We start from the raw sequence: 19,387 nt of genomic DNA on the forward strand, positions 1-19,387 counted from the left end.
CACAGCTCCCACCGGGCCTGCTCAGGGTGGAAGGGACAGGACAGGACAGGCCAGCTACGTGCCCTGCACCCACACTCCCCATCTCAGGGTGGACTGAGCCCCCCTCCAGTTCCACAGCCCCAATCGGACAGTTTGTAGCTGTGATATTCTCCAGGTTCCTGGTCTGGGAAAGAAAGACACTTTCTAAACGTTCCTTGTGCACGGGACAAGGCCATCAGTAATAGTTTACATAACATGGGACTGGTTTACCCCAAAACACCGTCCAACAAGGTTCCACACAGCACAGTGGGGCAGGGAGGACATCATCAGCCTTCACGCTGGACTCCTGGCAGCCTTGGCCTTTCCCCAAGGTCCCATCAAACTCCATCCCTACAGGCAGAATTACATAAGCTCTTTCTCCAGGAGGCCCAGCGCCAGACCCCTGGGCCCAAGGCCCTCGGAATCTACCTGTGTCCAGCTGGCTGTGGGTTCATCTGAGGACAAAGATGGAGGCAGGGGCCCGGCCATTGGCTCTGACTTGTGGGGTTTCTCTTCACTCCCCTCTCCGGAGCACCACCCTAGCCCAGGAGACCACGTGTGTGGCCCCTCAGGCTGGCAGAAAGCAGCCCCCACCCTCACCCCGGCCGGCCGGAGAACCCAGAACCAGGAAGCGCCCCTGCCACCCCGACTGCCCAACAGCCATCACAGTCTACTCAGCAAGCAGTCCCCGACTTCCTGTGTGGGGTCCGCCCTGCCCACACCCGGACCATGTGGCCGGGAAAGAGACACTCCCTGGCCCCAGCAGCTGGCTCAGGGGCAGGCATGTGGCTCAGGCTGATCCATCAGGGCCACTCAGAATGAATCCTGGGTCCCTTGGGACCTACACCCAGGCTGGAGGGAGGCCCTGGGGCCAACCTACCCAGGCCTGAATCCCAGCTCTGCCACCTGCTAGCCGTGTGATCTCGGCAAGTTATCCAACCTCTCTGTACCTCCATTTCTCCTATTAGAAGACAGGGGTACAAGCCCACACCCTCACAGGCTTTAGTGCAGATCACATGAGAGTACACGAGGGACTCGGCACACTGCCTGGCTCAGGATAAAGGTCAGAGTGAGGACTCACCTGGAACCATCCAGCCTGAGAACAAAGCCAACACGAGAGGCCAGGTCCTGAGACACCGTTTGAGCACCTGATTCCACCTATGCCTGAAGCCAGAACTCTCCACGGAGAGAACACTTACAGAGAGCCCCATCATTACTGAACCTAGTTGGCACTGAGGTTTACGCAGGAACCCATCATCTCTGTGACTTGTAGGAATCAATCATACAGTTGACTTTCTGCTCAGGTCATTAACTTCATTCTGACATCGTCGACACTGATTGGGAGAGGAAGAGGACTAGATGACACAGCTGCCACGGTGTCCTCAGCAATGGGGACAGATTTGCGGGCACATGGCCAGGTCCACAGGTTTCGCTCTTAGGGGAGCCCCCGTCCGCTGACGGTGCAGAAGCACCCACAGAACTGCCCGCGTCCCAAAGGGCTGCCCACTCCCCTACCCTTCCCAGGGAAGCTTCCGGAATCCAAAGAGCTGGCCCTTCAGCACTCCCAGAAAGGCTGGAGGAAAGATGGGAAAGACTGCAGGGGTGAGTGGTGGCGGAGGGACCCCAACCTTCTGGGCCCTGGGACCGAAACAATTCATCCTGACCAGGGGTGGGGTCTGCCAACGACAGCCCGGAACAGAACAGACCCTGCTTCACCCTCACACTCGGTTCCCTGGAGGCCAAACTGGGGGCACGTGTGGGCTCCGGAGCAGAGGCCCAGCCTGGCCCGCCACACAGCCGTGGGCACCAAGCTGCAAGTCCTGCGCCCCGAGCTGTAAATCCTCATCTGCAAAGACCTCTTGTAGCTCAAAGGTTCTGGAAAATTACTCCTCCAAGATCGCAAACCTCTGCACTTCAGCAGAGGACGTTTTCTCTGCTGTCACCTGTAGACACGGAGGATCTGATGACAGGTGAGGGAAGTGAGGGACAGCCCCCTTTTTCCTTCAAGGATGGTCTCTGGCCCCTTCAAGAAAGGAGGAGGTCTGCATGCTGAGCACCTCCTGTGCACGGGCACAAGGCCGACTCTTAACAAGGAAGAAATCAAGGCCCAGCGAGGGGCTGCAACGCACCCAGGGCCACCCATCCAGTAAGAGGCCAAACCAGGGTTCAAACCCCACCACCAAGCAGATCACAACTGTCCCCAGGACATCACTCGGAATCCATGGCCGGCCTCCCCAGCTGAGCAGAGATCAACAGAGTCAGCACCTAAATTTCCTGACTCTGGGCAAGGAGGACATCCAAATGGAACCAAGAGGGACATGGAAAAAAGCTAATAACCTATGGGCGCTGAGGATGAGGCGCTGGAAAAGAGCACAAACAAAAGGAAAGCCATCCTGTCATCCTCTGGATCCACCTACCAAAAACGACACACCTCCATCATGGTCAAGGGGACAGCTTTGGATTCATGCAGACCACTGTTCAACTCCTACCCCCAGGAGACAGCAGCCATGAAAGCCGGGAAGGTCGCTTACCCTCCTGGAGCCTCAGTTTCAAAATATGGACTGAAAGACTCAGAGCACAGTGACAGGCCCAGAGCGCTATTACTTTGGGGCTGAACTGTTCTTATTTTGCTGAAAATAATGCCACAGGGACATTCTGCTGTCTCTGGCAGAGGCTGGCTGCACTTCTAGAGGAGGACCCCACAGCGCCCCTCCACACCAGAGGCAGGCACATTGGCGACCCCAGGGGACGGAGGAAGCACCCTCCTCACTGCAGGGACACTTCCCAAATTTACAGACAAAGGCCTCCATGAGGCCCAAAGGCTCAAGCCTGGACCTTCCTCCCCAGAGCAGTGAGGAACCAGGGACCCAAAGCGCCCTGAGCAAAGTCCACAGCTTGGCTGCGCCCAAGTCAAGGTGAGGGCCAAGAGGTCTGGAGGCTGATTCCTCAGGAAGCAGAACTCCTTCCCAACAGGACCCCAAAGCCCTGCCCATACCTGCTCACAGAGAGGCAGGAACAGGCCTCTGAGGGAATGGTCAGAGTTCCTTTTCAAGAATCCTGCAATGAATTTTAAGATAAAGATTTAAGGGGCGCCTGGGTGGCTCAGTCGGTTAAGCGTCCGACTTCAGCTCAGGCCATGATCTCACAGTCCATGAGTCTGAGCCCCGCGTCGGGCTCTGTGCTGACAGCTCAGAGCCTGAAGTCTGCTTCAGATTCTGTGTCCCCCTCTCCCTCTGCCCCTCCCCTGTTCATACTCTGTCTCTCTCTGTCTCAAAAATAAATAAAAACATTAAAAAAAAATTTTTTTTTTAATTTTAAGAATAAAATATTGGGGCACCTGGGTGGCTCAGTCGGTTGGGCCTCCGACTTTGGCTCAGGTCATGATCTCAAGGTTCATGAGAGTTTGAGCCCTGTATCAGGCTCTATACCAGCATAGAGCTTGCTTCACATCCTCTGTCCCCCTCTCTCTCTGCCCCTCCGCCCCACCCTCTCAAAAATAAATAAACACTGGGGCACCTGGGTGGCTCAGTCGGTTAAGCGTCCGACTTCAGCTCAGGTCATGATCTCACGGTCCATGAGTTCGAGCCCTGTCTGAGGACAGCTCAGAGCCTGGAGCCTGCTTCGGATTCTGTGTCTCCCTCTCTCTCTCTGCCCCTCCCCTGCTCACTCTCTGTCTCTCAGTCTCTGAAAAATGAATAAACCTTAAACAACCAAACAAACATAGAAAAAGAATCCAATATTAAAGAAAATAAACTTTAGTGTCAGCAAGGCCAGGTTCAACTCCAAGCTGCCCCTCCCACCAGCTCTACAACTCTGGGGCTACATCTCCTTGCTGGGCCTTCATTTCCCCATCTGTAAGATGGGTGGGTGCAAAGAGGAAATTCCAGAGAGAAACCAAGAGAGAGAGGGGCGCCTGGCTTGCTCCTTGCTCAGTCAGTAGAGCAGATGACTCCTGATCTTGGGGTTGTGAGTTCAAGCCCACACTGGGCACAGAGATTACTTTTAAAAAATAAAGAAAGAAAGAAAGAAAATAAAAAATTTGTTAAATTAAAAGTAAAGAGCCTAGAGAGAAACCAACAATCCCACAGCACTGAATGTTACTCATAAAGATGCCCAGGATCCTACAAGGGCAGGAGCCAGCCCTTCCAGGATGGGCACCTGGGGTCTCACAAACACCGCCCCACACACACCAACATGTCCCTTCTCTCCTCTCCGAGGGTGCCCCAGACCCCTGGGAGAACAGAACTCCATACAACCCGCACCTCCCTGTAGCACCTGCCGCTCATCAGGGCCCAGTGCAGCAAACATTCCCTAGAAGGGCTGGGGCTGCCCCTGGGGGCAGAGGGTCCCTAGAACCCAAGACTGGCCAGCATGTAGCAGGCACTCAATAATTGAACCTTCGCTAGGACAAGCACCCCAGGGTGGGGGCCCAGATGTTTCCTCACCTCCACACCCCAGCCCTCCAATGTTGGATGGAAATATGGTGTGAGGCAGAAATGAAAGCGAAACTCTCAGCACCCACCTACCACCCCTAGGCCCTCCCAGGAAGCAGTGAGCTGGGAGGCCAGAGGCATGTCCTGGTCACTGACACTGGAGGACCCCCACACCAGGAAAGGATCAGGAAGGGAGGCAGGGAGGCCACCTGTCTGCCCTGGGCCGAGGGCTCCCACCAGAGATATGTCAGAGGCCCCAGGCTCCAGCTTGGACAGGTAGGAAGGTTGGGGAGGTGGCCTCCTGGGGCACAGGGGGAATGCTATCGTTTATTAAGCATCTGCCATGCTTGTCAGCCCTAGAGGTGGCTGAATTATGCCCACTTTACAGGCAGAGGAGCAGAGGCTCAGGGGAGGCAGAGTGGCTTGTCTAGTCATCCACAAACAGATGGGCAAGACTTGTGTTCCGAGTTCACTGCCGTCCCCACCACCCGCCACCCCTCTGGGCCCCGTAACTGTACACAGAGTGCTCAGAAAAGAACGCCTTGCTTTTCTTCTGAAGTGGTTATCAAGCCAATGGTACTCGGATGTTACGTTCAAGGTGGAGGCGAAAGCCACCGAACAGGGTAGAAATGGCGTGGTTTCAGGGGTCAGCTAGCCCCTGGGGCAAATCCCAGCCCTGCCACTCTCATCTGGCACGCGGACACACACCAGCCACCTTGGAGGGCAGACTTCCGACCTGCAACAGTGCCCGACCCGTGGTGGGTTCTCGCGGGGCTCTGATGTGAGCCACCGATTTGGGGATGGGGCGGAATATCACCACAGTCCTGCTGAAGCCTGGAGGGCCGCGTGGGCGAGCCCCAAGTCCCGGCTTCATGGCTCGGGCTCCAAGACCCAAGCACACAGACCTCTGATGGGAAGCCAATGGGGGTGCAGAGCAAACCGCGAAGGGAAATACCACGGGCTGTGCCACTGCCTCTGCTTCGGGCCCTGGGCCGCTGACCGGTGTGACGTCTGGCCAGGCCAGTCCCTCGGGATCCACCTTTAAATAATTCCAGCACGGACTGGCAGCCAGAGGTCAGAAATGTTTAAAAGAGGAGAGAAGGCTGTCCAAAGGGCAGCAACCAGCAAGCAGAGCTGGGCGGGTGTGCTCCGAGGAACACAAGTGCCCCATGGGGACCCCTCAGACGGACCGGCCAGGGAACCTTTACATCCGGATGCCCTCCTAGAGAGGACCTGTCCCCGAGAGACCACTTCTTGCCTGTTTAACTCGACACAAACGTGGCTAACAGTTTGGGGGTGAGGCCTAGTAATGTACTCTGGGTTTCCCTGAAGAATCACCAGGGCACTGATGTTAAGAGAAAGCCGCCAGGCCCCTTCTCCGGAGAGGGAAGACTGAAGGATGTGTATGTTTCAGCAGGGCCTCCAGGTGCCACTTCTGCGGGGCAGGTTCGCCAACACTGGCCTGGAGGAAGGTAAACTAAAGAGAGCAAGCTTCGGTGACCTCCGTCCGCCACCCCTAGACTCCGCCTTGAGGCCAAACCTGAGCTTTGGGAAAAGGGAAAGGTCAGCTGGCCTAGGGACTACCAATAAGGGCCAGGGGATCCCCAAGGCTCCCGGCTCACTGCTCCTTCCTGAACACAGAGGCTGGACTGGGCCTGACCCTAGGGGAGCATGTGGCCTCCTGTCCCGGCCCCCAGATCACAGCTACAGCCTCAGGTGGAAAGAAGGTCCCTGGGCCACCCACCTGGCCCCCCATCACACTGTCCGGGAACAAGGACACCAAGGACACTCTACTGCCTCCTTTGGCCACCTGTCTGAAGTGGAAACCAGCCTGCCCTTCCCAAGACAGCTGCCCACAGTCCACACAGAAGCCAGGGCTACAACAGAGGCGGGCCGGGGCGTGTGGCCTCTAGGCAGCAGACAGAGCCCACCCTGTAGCTCTTCAGCAACTAGAAGAACGGGGCTCTCGGCCTCTTTGGTCAAACGTCACCTCCTCAGAGAGGCCTCCTGTGACCACACAGCGCTTCGGTGGCCTCAGCCGCCCCTGGCCACGGCTCTCTCCTGTTTGCGGGCTTCCCGGCACGAGCTACACGGCGCAGCACTGAAGTGGTCTGTGTGCTGCCCTCACCTTCATCTCCTTACCGGGTTTGCAGGTGCCTGAGGGCGGGGACCGGCACCCAGCACACCGCTGGCTGGGTGTGTGCTCAAGACTTGCTCTGTGGATAAAAGAACGAAGGAACGGAGCTCAGGGGCTCCTCCCTGGCCTGGGCTCCCCCTTCTCCTCTCACCCCAGGGTTTCCATCTGGGCCCAGAGCACTCCAGAGCCACAAGTGGCTCCTGGCTGAGCCACACGGACGTGCAAAAGGCTTCCGAAACCCACCAGTCAGTTCCCTCATCCACGAAGAGATACCCTCTGGTGCTCCTACCACGGGCGCTTTCGGAGGCCCTGGGTCTCTGCCCGAACACAACTGCCGGTCGGTCTCCACCTTTACGGAAGCACCTTCAAAGACAACACGCAAATCCGAAGAGAAAGAACAAACCCACTAGAGGCTGAAGATTCCAAGAGAAAGGGAAATTAAAGGTACCTCTCAGAAGCTGCCTTTCGGAGGGACCGCAGCCTGACTGCGTGTCCTGACTCTCCCTGCAGGGGCTGGAGGGCAGGCCTGGAGCACGGAGAGCGGTTGACATGGTCAGCCTGGGACTTCCTCATGGGAGTGATTTTCCAATCTCCACAGGCAGTGCCAGAGCCACCCCCAGGAGCTGTCACAATCCTCAGCCTGGCACATGACGGGCCTACACAAACCAGCCCGTGAGGCCCAGCTGGGGAGGTGCGGGCCACAGGGCGACTGCTTTCTGAGGGAGGCCTGCAGCAGGCAAGACAAAGCACCAGGCGGAATTCGAACGGCCCAACGGGAAGGGCCTGGCTGCTCCCCAGGCACCCCGGTCCGTAACTCCGGAGGAAGTACTGTTTAAGAGGCATTGGCGGGCAGTGGGGAGGGCACGGTGGTCTTGGAGCAGGTAAGCCCCCCCCCCAACACACACATCTCACTGTGTGACCTGGAACAAGCCGCCCCACCCCGCCAGGCCTGGGTCTCCCCCTTGGGAACCCAACCAACACTCTCCCCACGCAAGGCCACACAAGCCCAGGCCAGCTTCCCCAGGGCCGGTGGAGGGTGAAAGGCTGAGGTCGGCCCGATTCATGCAGGAAGAGCGAAGGAGTAGGTGCACAGCTCCCGAATGATGCCTGGCTTTCTAAACTGAATCTTACTTTTTAAAAAAGGAGGTACCAGAATATTCCCTCAAAAAGCTAGCTTACCAGCTGAATTCACAATACGAGTGGGAACAGAAACCCTATTTACTTCCAACTGTTCGGGGAACTGCACTCATGAGGCACTTCACTAAGCATTTACTGAATGCCCCGAGCCTGTGAAACCATGCGGGAGACATAACCAGTGGAGGCAGGATGGCCTGGTGGTTAGGAATGGAGGTCCCAGGCGCCGTGCCTGCTGGCGCCTGCCTCATGCAGTCGCCCGCACCCCCCCCCCACCCTGCCTAGACAGCATGAATCAATCTCACTGTCAAAAGAGACATGCAAATCAAAAGTACCACCTCACCCCTGCACATGGCCAAGATCAAAAACGTGTGCCAGGGGCTGTTCTGGGGAGGGTGTGGTTAACAGGCTCTCCCATTTGCTAACGCTTGTGGGCAGTGCTATCTCTCTGTGAGCAGCTTTACGACTCCCCTGGAAGAGTGAGCCACCTGTGCCCTCTGACCCAGCATTCACTCATCTGGCAGGGAATGCCCAGGCGATGGGGCAGGGCGCTCGCTGCCCCACTGTCTACACCGGCAGAGGCCAACCAGAGGGGGCGAGATCTAGTCAATCATGTTAGGAGCTGGACCACTCGGCCAGTAAATAAAGGAGGGTAACAATATGGATCTACCTCCCAAAGGAGCAGAGATGTGCTATTTCTCTAAGACATGGTGTTCCGTGAAATGAGACGCGGGCAGAATGGTACATATGCAGAGACCAGAACACGCGTGTGCCCGTCTGCACAGAACATCTACAGAGAGAGGCTGCCGACAGCAGCTGTCCCTGAGTGACAGGAACCCGGGAACAAGGGAGTCACTGACTTTTTGTTGTCCTCTGAGTACTCTTGATATTTTTTTTGACGTATGCACATATTAAGTGTTCACAAAGATAAAGAAAACGATAAGAGTTACCATTAATAGTAACACGATTGTTCATCAAGACTCAGCATCTTCTGCAAGTCCAGCACAATTTTCCAATGCAGGGCCGGAACCCACCTGCCGTGAGATCATGACCTGGGCCCAAGTCAGATGCTTAACCGACTGAACCACCCAGGCGCCCTGAATCTCCAAACTTTAATAAAAAATGGAAGTGCTACCTTGCATTAGTGTATGATTTTCTCAGGTTCCTCATCCGTAAATGAGGAGAGGACGGCACCCCTGCCTCCCGGTGGGGAGGAGCCCGTGTTAAAGGAGAATACCCCACCGGATGGGCACCGCCTTGGCTGCTTCTGATGGCCCCACAAAGCCCACACCCAGCAGGGTGATCGGGCAGCACCCATCATGGGCTTCAGAGTCCCTCGCAAATGGCCCAGGCCAAGAATGCTAGACTCACAAGTGCCAAAGGTCTTGGAACAGAGAGGCAGCCCTGGGCGGAAGCCCACTCCCCTACTCCCCAAGGACAGCTCTAAAAACAAGCAGCAGACACCATCTACAGTTTGCAGGCACTTCACATGCCCGGAGTCCTGACTCCTTTCACGTACACAACCACCCTGCGCTATGCAGTGCTAACACCCTCGCTTTGCAGGTGGGGAAACTGAGGCACAGAGGGCCCAGGGTCACATGGATGGTCTGGTGTGGAGCAGGCTGGGGACCAACACTGTCCAGATGGACGTCTTCTGCCACCGGTAAGTCCAGTTCTCTCCCTTGGAGGCGGGAAGGAAGCGTTTCTTTGCAAGGCTGAGTTATGGACGGTCTCGGGGCACTGGTGCAAAGGAAACCTGGTCAGTACCTCCTCCCACCCCCACACCCCCAAAATGGTGCACATCCAGACATTGAGACAAAGACAGCAACACCTACCCACAGACCAGCATCACTTAATCCTGGAAAAGATGCTCCTTCTTCCCCCTAAGAATCTCCTAAAAGAACTCCAGCCCAGAATTCTCAGCCATCCCAGCAGAAAGGGACCTTCGAGATGCCCCCTTTTCAAGGAAGGAATGTAGGACGAGGAGGGGAGGGGAAGGCCTGATGGCACCCTCACGCCCTCCCTGGCACGCTTCCCTAGCCCAGGCTGCCGTTAACACCACACTCCCAGCTCCACGAGGACAGGGGCTCTGCCCTGCTGCTCCCCGACCTGCTGCCCCCCCCAGAAGGTGCTCAGTCAACCTGAGCCTCAGTGGACGCCAGGCCCCATTCCCTCTGAGGGAACTGAATAAAGGTTCCCTGGTGGGACGGTCTGCGATGATAACGTGGCCTGAGATTGCTCCATAAACACGTTTCCTGTGGGCCCAGTGGGCCGTGCTGGCATCTAAGGTTCTCAAGGAAGAGAACCTCACAGACATTCTTCTGCTTTTGGAGCCTCCAGGAAGCCCCGGCCTAACCTGGGCACAGAAGAGACTTAACACAGAAGTCCCCCGGTGAAGGGGCCTCAGGACCAGGCACAGGAAAGCTGAACGGGCTGTGGGAGCCTCTTCCTTCTACTCCCCAGGCCTCGGTGTCCCCATGCCTCCGTCCCGGGCTGCTGGGAGCATGAAGTGACATGAGGTACCAGGAAGGACTGCATTAAAAAGGCAGCTGACAGAACAGTAAAGACAGACAGCGGGCCGCCCACATCTTACACCAAAATGCTTTGTGACATCCTGTGACTTTTCACTACCTCCCCCAGTACAGGTTCAAGCACAGGACAGAAAAGGGTAGGAGGGTGAGGAAATGGAGGAGAGACACAGAAAACAAAGGGAACAGAGAGGTGGGGGCCAGCCAGCATTTCCAAACGAGACATCGGAGAAGTTCAAAAATCAAAAATCAAAAACCCCCCAACATTTCCAACTACCAGCTTTATTTCTTGGCTTCCCCTTGGGAGTCCCTTCTGGGCATCTTAAAAAGGGTACAAGGGGGCGCCTGGGTGGCGCAGTCGGTTGAGCGTCCGACTTCAGCCAGGTCACGATCTCGTGGTCCGGGAGTTCGAGCCCCGCGTCAGGCTCTGGGCTGATGGCTCAGAGCCTGGAGCCTGTTTCCGATTCTGTGTTTCCCTCTCTCTCTGCCCCTCCCCCATTCATGCTCTGTCTCTCTCTGTCCCCAAAATAAATAAACGTTGGAAAAAAAAAAAAATTTTTTTTTAAAAAAAAAGGGTACAAGGAAAAGATTTAAAAAAAAAATTTTTTTTAAAGGGGCACCTTGGTGGCTCAGTCGGTTAAGCGTCCAACTTCAGCTCAGGTCATGATCTCACGGTTCATGGGTTTGAGCCCCGCATCGGGCTCTGTGCTGACAGCTCAGAGCCTGGAGCCTGCTTCGGATTCTGTGTCTCCCTCTCTCTCTGCCCCTCCTCCACCCTCAAAAATGAATACACATTAAAAAAGAAGAAGAAAACGAAAGAAAAGGGCACAGGAGAGCTTCATCCATGTCCCCGTCCCTGAGGGGAGAAGAAACCGAGGACAGTGACAGGAACAAACAGTACCACTAAAAACAAGCGGAGTCAAAGGCCCATCTGTTGACTAGTCAGAGGGCTGTCCTATCGAGGTGCCCCAAGAGTGTGAAGGGTGGGCCCTTATGCCCACCTGCCGTATCCAGGCCCAGGTACCAGCCCCCTACGGCCACCATCCACATGCGATGCCCCCCTGGCGGAACAAGGCAAGGAAGTGTCTCCGGGATAACAGGGCAGCAGCGGAACCCTTGTGAAGGGAAGAGGGGGTCCGCCTTACTGTTGGGAGGTGCCCAAGTAGAAAGGGCTTTCTGTGGGGGTCTCCAGGTCATCAAGTTGGGCTCATTCTAGAAGTTAAACAAAAAAGAACAAAAGTACGGAACCTACCCCTTCTCATGCCTGCTTCCCCATCTGTAAAACAAATGGGCTGGAGGAGATGATCCCCAACATCCCTTCCTGCTCGAAGGTTTTTACAAGGCCTGACATCCAACTAAACAACTCATCTGGTCCATTCAGGTCATGCTCTCTGGCGCTGACACTGCCCTAAACATTCGGAGCAGAGCTTCAGATCATTTTCAAACATTCCTGGACTTTCTCATCAGAGAAAGTCACAGGCAATTCATCATCCATCAAAGCAGGAGCATTGCACCTCCAGACTGTGAATGTCAAAAACGTGACATGTCCATCCACATCACCTCTCGGGTCACTGAAATCGAAGCAGCTTTCCCTACCAAGAGCACAGCAACCTCCAAGGGCTCTGGCCACCGGGTCAAGAATGGGAGCTTTCTGCATCAAGTATAGAAACGTGGCCACAAGGGGGCGCTGCCCTGAAAGTAATAAAGAAGAGGAAAAAAAGAAAAACTCTTTCTTGGTGTTTTCTTTTCCTTCTTTAGCTTAAAAGACACTATATCTAGAGCTTCCCTAATGAAAACACAAGTGGGCTTCCTGAGGTTCTAGAATGACCCAGACGCTCTCTGTCTTCTCTTTGAAGCCAATATTCCGGCCAGAAGTAGGCATCCAGACTTTGAAGGCAACAACCTTTTCAGAGAAATTAACCCTCCATGCTGGACTTCCCCAGAATGGTTAACATCTCAGGGCTTGCCCTGAACACCCCTCCAGCCCTGCTTAAAGGCAGGGGGTGTCTGTGGGAAGGGAAGGCAATCTGCAAGTCCAGCGGCAGGACCCAGCCCCGAGTCTGGGCTGGAACTGTTTTTGCGAGAGCCTCCTAATTAACGAGCAAAACATACCAGCCAGATGACAAGCCTCATGCTTTAGCTGCAGACACAGGATGACACAAATACAGACAGACCTTGGGGAAAAAAGGGTGCAAGGTATTAACTGGGATCTACCAAGTCTGAGATGACTCTGGAGTCTAAGAGCAGAAAGGGGCTTGCAAAACATGTCAAAGGGGCTTCACATTTCTCCTGTGTCTAGGGCACTTTTTCCCTGTATGTATCTGTGGCGCAAAGTTCAAGTGTCCTTTTTTAACGTTCCAAAAGTCCTCGGACCCATTTTCAAAGTTCTCGCTGCAAGCTCCTCCTGATTTCCTGATTTCCTTGTGAATTCCCGGGCTGCTTGGCATGCCCTACCGACCATGAAAAGCTTGCTTTCTCCTTAAGAGACCAGCCTGAGAAATGGCAGCCAACTCCATCCCTAGGCCAAAAAATGCAGAGCCAGGAGCTGTTTTACACAAGGTGCGCCCCTCTGGCTGCAGGGACAAGAGTGCCCGCAGGGCTTGCCAAGGCAAAGGAGCAACAAGCCTTGGGACAGGCATCAGGGGCACAGAAATGCACAAGCCAGGTCAGCATGTGAAGGCCAGCTCAGACTCACCACTTGTTCCGAGCACCAGGAGATAAGGAAGCCCAATTGTTCAATTCTGCAACATGTTTGGGGACCCAACAGGGACAAAAATGTAAGTGGAACACATTTCCCAGAATCAAATCTACCAAGTGGAGACACTGCATAACAAAAGGATTCCATCAAGACTTTGCAAAAGGCTTGGGGAACCAGATTCTCTTTGGCTTTCGATAAGAACAGGATTTCACTAACAGCTTCCCAGAGGCAAAGCCACAGTTGTAGAACAAGGTGAGGTATACCTGACCCAAGAGTGGATGCTTCCATAATAGACTAGGAATGTAATCTTATTAAAACACCATGAATCTCCACCACTGAGCACCAGCTTGGGGGTGGGGGTGGGGGTGGGGGGGAAGCTTGTCGGAGGGAGGAAGGCCATTCTACACCACATGCATTTACCCCACCTCCTCTGCACCAGACACTCCCTAGCTGTGGGACCCGGGGCAGGGTACCCTACCTCTCTTGCAGATAGCTCCCCCTTCTCAGACACATGGCCCAGAATCACCACCCCGGTCAATTCTCAAAGCTGGTGCGACGCTCTAATGAGACAGCAAATCATCACATACATGCCAAGTATTGCTACTCGCTGCACAGAGGCTTAACCCAGTGACATGCAATGGCAGCTTCAAGGGCTGCACACGAGGGGCACACAGTAGGTGGTCTGCAAACATATAAACAGTGCTGCCCTTCTCCACGAAGGGAAGGGAAGGAAGGAGGAAAAACACTCCAGTCCAAAAGTAACCTCCAGCCACAGGCAGACAGAGTGGATCCCCCGATTTCCCAGGTCCCTCTGCCACCTTTAGCAGCGTTCCCAACGCGCTCTAGGCAGCTGGGGGCTTCCCCACCGAGGGTCACGGTGCACCTGGAAGCCCCGGTCCGTGCCACACCGCCCATCCTGGCCGCCGCTCCCCTCGAGCACCGCCGGCGGCCACCACAACCACCTGGTCGCTGGGACTCGATGTCCCCGAGCACCGCTCCTTCCCGAACGCTCCGGCCTCCCAAAACAGCGGCTGAGGCTGAACCGGGCTCGGGCCGGGGGTCCCCGGGCGGCGGGGCCCCGTCCCTCCTTACCTGCACAGCTCGGCGAAGGCCTGGAAATTCAGCTTCTTGATTTTCTTCTCGCTCAGCCAGTAGCCAACTCTCTTCCCTTTCAGAAAGGTCTGCATCTTCCTCCTCGGGCGGGGAGCTCGGGTCCGGAGGAAATCGCCCACAGGCCGAGTGTGGCGGCCCGGCGCGCGCCGCGAGCGTGCGGGCACCTCCTCCGGCGGCGGGGACGCGGAACGGGACTCGGGGCGCGCAGTCCTGCCGGGAGGGGCGGGCCGGGGCGGGCGCCCGGGCGGAGGGAGCGGCGCTCAGCGCGGCGTGCCACTGGCTGCCGCTGCCGCCGCCGCCCACGCCCCCGCCGCCCGCGGGGCTCGCCGGCGCGCCAGATCGCCAGCGCCGGACCGGGCCGGGGGCCGGGGGCCGGGGGCCGGGGCCCGGAGCCCGGGGGCAGCGCCGCACGCGCCCCCCCCCCACGCCCCCCACGGCGGCCCTGGCGGCGCAGGCCCGGCCCCCGCGCCCTTCGAGGCCCCTCCTCCCCCCCTCCCGCCCGCGCCGGCGGCCCCGGACTCCGAGCCCGGGGCGGTGCGATCGGCCGCTGCGAGCCGGGCGCGTGCCCTTCCCGGCGCGCTCGGACCCCGCGGGGCGCACGCGGCCGCCCGCGTCCCCCGCGCCGCCCCGCCCCGGCCCACCGTCCTCACCCGCCGCCGCCGCCGCCGCCGCCTCCCGGTCCTCGTCTTCGCCCCCGCGCGCAGCCCGCGCCCCCGCCGAACCCGGCCGCCGCCGCCGCCGCCGCCGCGCTGACCCGGCCGGGCGGCCCGCTGGACCCCGCCGCGGCGGAGGAAGCGCCGCAGCGACGGCCGCTAGGGGGCAGCGCCTCCCGCCGCCTCTTAAAGGCGCCGCGCCCTCCCGGCTGGCTGTTTGGGGTTGTTTGCGTCGGGGCTCAGGCTTATGAGCTTCGGGACGGAGGGCGCGGGACTGGGTTTGGGGCGGCCATTGCCAAGTGGTTTTTGCTTTTTAAAGGGGCGAGAGGAGTCGTGCTGTGGGCATTTGCGGCCTGTCCGTTGCGAGTTTCTTAAAAGCATCTCTGTACCCCCAGCAGTATTCAGCGCCCCCCCCCTCAACACGCTGGGTAATTCACTGGAACAGCAGCGGGGGGGGGGGGGGGGAGGAATATGGACATTTAATGAGATCATCTCTCTTCTCTTGAGGAGACAGACCCAGGCCCAGGACGGGGCCCTCTGGGGTGGTGACCCTGAGCACCCAGGGCCTTCTCACACGTAGGGTGTTGACTGCCTCTCTGGTCCCTTCCCACTGAGTGGGGACAAGGCAGGAACTAGAAACATCTAAAATGGGGGTGGAACACTCCCAGGAGCCCCTTTCCCTTTGGAGCGCAAGCCAGCAGCAGCCTCTGGGTCCTTGATTCACTGAACCCCACTCTGCCCTGCTCCAGCCCTGTGGGACAGTAGGGGAGCATCCAGCCTTCAAAGAGCCCTGGGTGTAGGAGGAGAAAAACGGCAGGAAAAATGAGTGAGGGGTGGGGCTCAAAGTTTCAGGGGAGAATTTAAGCTGGCCTCGGAAAATAAGGAAGATTTTGGTAGGCCCTAGAAGGGAAAATAGCTACAATTGAGGCAGGGAGAAAGAACCAAGTTGTTAGGGCTGACAGACTCTCCCTGACCAAACTTGGGCTCATTCTTTAAGGCCCAGCCCTAGGGGGTCTGCCTTCTTCCCCTAATTACAACCTCCCCACCCTTCTTCTGGCTGGCCTTCCAAGTTGCAACTAGGAGAGGCTGGCCCACTCTGGGACTTCAGGAGTGATCACACATCACTAACTCCACCTCTCCGCTTGCTCTCCACCACTCACCTCACCTTGTGCTCGCTGTGTGACCTTGCAGTCCACTCAGCCCGTCTGAGCCTCGGGTCCTCCATCTTTACCTCAAGAGACCAGCGGTGAGAGCACTTCAGACTGCAAAAGAGCAGTGGCTGTGGGGTCTAAAAGGTATGATGTTGTGGGGCGTGAGGGGACGGAAAGAAGATGAAGGTAGAGATGTCTCTCACGAAATGGGAAGAACTGTCTTTGGCTTCTGAAAGACCAGACTTGGGGGCCCTAGTTCAGCACCTGGGCAAGTCAGCCTAGCCCTTGGAGCGTCAAGGATTGCAGCACGGATTAGAACAAGGTCATGGACTGGTCCTCCGCAGGCCTTCAAAAATGCTGCTCGTTACTGACTTACCCCAGGATCCAAGAACCTAAGGATTCTTCACTTGAGGCCCAGTTGAGAGCCCCCCCACCCCCACCCCCAGGGCTTCAGGAACTCCTGCAGCTGCCAGAAATTACGTGCATAATGGTCATAGCTTTTTACAAACTCTGCGACTCTGGGATTTGCCCCAGAAGTTAAGAATCACTAATGACTCCAGGGACACCCGGGTGGCTCAGTTGGTTGAGCGTCCAACTTCAGCTCAGGTCATGATCTCACCGTTCGGGGATTCGAGCCCCTCATCAGGCTCTGTGCTAATAGCTCAGAGCCTGGAGCCTGCTTCAGATTTTGTGTCTCCCTCTCTCTCTGCCCTTTCCCCCACTCACACTCTGTCTCTGTCTCTGTCTCTGTCTCTCTCTCTCTCTGCCTCAAAAATGAATAAACACTTAAAAAATGTAAAAAAAAATCATTATAGTTACTCCAATTTTGGCATATGTGCTGCCCAAGCAAGCCCTAGAGTCACTAATTACTCCAATTTGCTTTCTTTTTAAGTTTACTTATTTATTTTGAGAGAGAGAGGGTGTGCGTGAGCGGGGGAGGGGCAGAGAGAGAGGGAGAGAGAGAATCCCAAGCAGGCTCCGCACTGTCAGCACAGAGTCCAACTCGGGGCTCAAACTCACAAATCATGAGATCGAGAGTTGAAGTCAGGAGTCGAACGTTTAACCGACTGAGCCACCCAGGTGCCCCTCCAGCTTACTTTCTTATCAGGAAGAAATGGGCCCAGAGAAGGAAGGGGATTTGCCCAAGGCCACCGAGCAAGTAAGTGGGAAAGCCAGGACCAGCAACCCCAGGCCACCATCCTTCTGGAGGTAGGAGGGATGAGAGAGAAGGGACAGGTTCTGAGAAGCAGACGGCCGCCCGGGGTATAGCGGGACCCTCCATACGCACCACTGGGACCAGGGACCCACCTACATTTCCCTGGAGCCCTGGGCAGGTGCTGGCCTCAAGCCTCCTCTCCACAGAGAATGGGAACTTCTATGGGTTTTATCTCTGTTTTAAGATCCTGGTCATCCCACAGGGGGCTCTGGGGGTAAAACCATGCCGCAGAGCTGTCCCACTTGGACTAAAGGAGTGAACCATTTTGCCGGCCTCATTCCAGCCCAATCCATCGGTCTTTGGGCACGAGCTGACCCCTGGGGAGAGGCAAAGCCTCGGGCCAAGTGTTGCTCAGTTCACGACTTCCTCCACTTCTTTGAGTGCCACAAAGCCTGTCAACCCTTCCCTACTTGTCTGTCCCCTGTAGTCCCAGCTGGTCTGTTCTCCACTCCAGCCAGAACAGTATTCAGAATACAAATCCACTGTACTTGGAATAAAAGCCAAAACTCCTTGCTTCCCAGCCTCATCTCTTCACCTTGCCCCTACCAACCTGGCCTCCGTGATCCCTGCTGTCCCCAGGGCCCTTAGCCATTCAGTTCATTGTTCTGGTACGTTCTTCCCTCTTTTTACTTATTAACTCATCCACCGGCTCCCCGCCCAGGGGTCCCTTCCTGTCATCTCAACCAGTCTAGTTCAATGACCCGGATGGGAATCAGACTTGGACCCTTACTGGGGCTGAGTATTTTACTAATGTTTGTCCCACCACTAACCGTGAGCCCCTCGAGGGCAGGAACCGTGTTTTCCTCTTCCCACCACAGTATCCAGCGGATAGCACAATAGTAGAGGACACTGGCTGAGAGTCTGGATTCTGTCTGGAGGCACCGGAAGCCAAACTGCTCCATAAAAGTGACTGAATAAATGAATGTCAGGTTAGTCCCCCCAGGCAGTCCCCGACCTCACCTGAGGTAAGAGAGGCAAAACTAGGAAAACTCCAGAACAGGAACCTGGAGACATCTACATTCCCTCTGGGAAGCAGATGGACCATTAAGGGATTAAATGAGCTATTGTGTGTCCATGGCCTGGGGCCATCTGGGAAAGGATTATTCCAGAGTTGGAAGTGGAGCCATAGTGGAGGGAGGGCCTTGGGGCGGAAGAGCACTGCCAAGGGGTAGAAGTTGTTCACCTGGGAAGCTCTCCTAACCCCAATCTTTCTCCCCGGGGGAAACTGGGGCTTTGGAAAGTAAGACAATGAAGTAATTGAGAATTCCGACCTAGGATGTGGCTGATGGACATTGAACAATCTACTTAACCTCTCTGAGCCTTGCTCACCTCATCTGAGACCCTTAAGATGGTATCTATTACAAGGAGACTGGGTAAGAAAGTCGAGGTAGGGCGCCTGGGTGGCTCAGTCGGTTGAGGGTCAGACTTCAGCTCAGGTCACTATCTCACTGTCACTGACTTCGAGCCCCGAGTTGGACTCACAACTGTCAGTGAAGAGCCAGCTTCACTGAGGATCCTCTGTCTCCCTTTCTCCACCCCTCCCCCACTAGCACCCGCTCACCTGCGCACGCGTGCATGCACACGGGGATCTCTCTCAAAAGTAAATAAACATTTAAAAAAAAGTTAGTCGTGGTATACCCATTCTGCAATGGTTTGGCGCAAGGAATTAAATGTGCTGGTTCAAGACGCAGCCAGCCTGGCCTGACCATTTATTATCTGTGTGACTGTGGGCAAATTAATAAATCTGTCTGAGCCTCAGTTTTGTAATCTATTAAATGGGAACAACCAAAATTAGGTACTTTGAAAATAAAATAAAAATAAATGGGAGTAACGATCAAACCTAGTTCATAAGATCGTCGAGAAGTTTAAATGGGTGTAGATATGTAAAGGACTATAAATTTGTAAAGGAGGTAAATTCATGAAGGACTGTATCAAACATGTCTTATAAGTGTTAGCCACTGCTGTGCTGCTATACTACGTCATCCATAGTGTGGGCCTCTGCAGCGATTAAAATAATCAAATAGAATTATATCGGTTCATTCATTCATTCGCTAAATATTGTCTAAGCACCTACTATGTGCCAGGCCATAGGGGTATATTCTAGGCACAATATATTCTATATTCTAGGCATTAGGGATACCACAGTGACAAAAACCGAATCTGGGCCCTCATGGAACTTATATTCTCCTGGAGTGGGCAAAGAATATACAAAATAAGTAAATAAATTGTGTAGTATGTTACCCGTGTGATACATACTACAGACAACAAGCCACACTAAGGGAGACAGCAAATAGCGGACTGTGATC

The 19,387-nt window shown here is 55.7% G+C and overlaps 1 protein-coding gene across 3 annotated transcripts in view; it reads right to left on the minus strand.

Annotated features, from left to right (window-relative positions):
- Positions 1-14,144, minus strand: part of ITPK1 (inositol-tetrakisphosphate 1-kinase) — a 179,018-nt gene extending 164,874 nt beyond the window's left edge. For all 3 annotated transcript variants that reach the window (XM_045448289.1, XM_045448288.1, XM_045448287.1), the window contains exon 1: positions 14,041-14,144. In XM_045448289.1, coding sequence (XP_045304245.1) covers positions 14,041-14,135 — 95 coding nt within the window. In that variant the 5' untranslated portion in view covers positions 14,136-14,144. The remainder of the gene's footprint in view (positions 1-14,040) is intronic.
- Positions 14,145-19,387: the final 5,243 nt, after the last annotated feature.

Source organism: Leopardus geoffroyi, chromosome B3 (genome assembly GCF_018350155.1).
Source record: "Leopardus geoffroyi isolate Oge1 chromosome B3, O.geoffroyi_Oge1_pat1.0, whole genome shotgun sequence".
Classification (NCBI taxonomy): Eukaryota; Metazoa; Chordata; class Mammalia; order Carnivora; family Felidae; genus Leopardus; species Leopardus geoffroyi.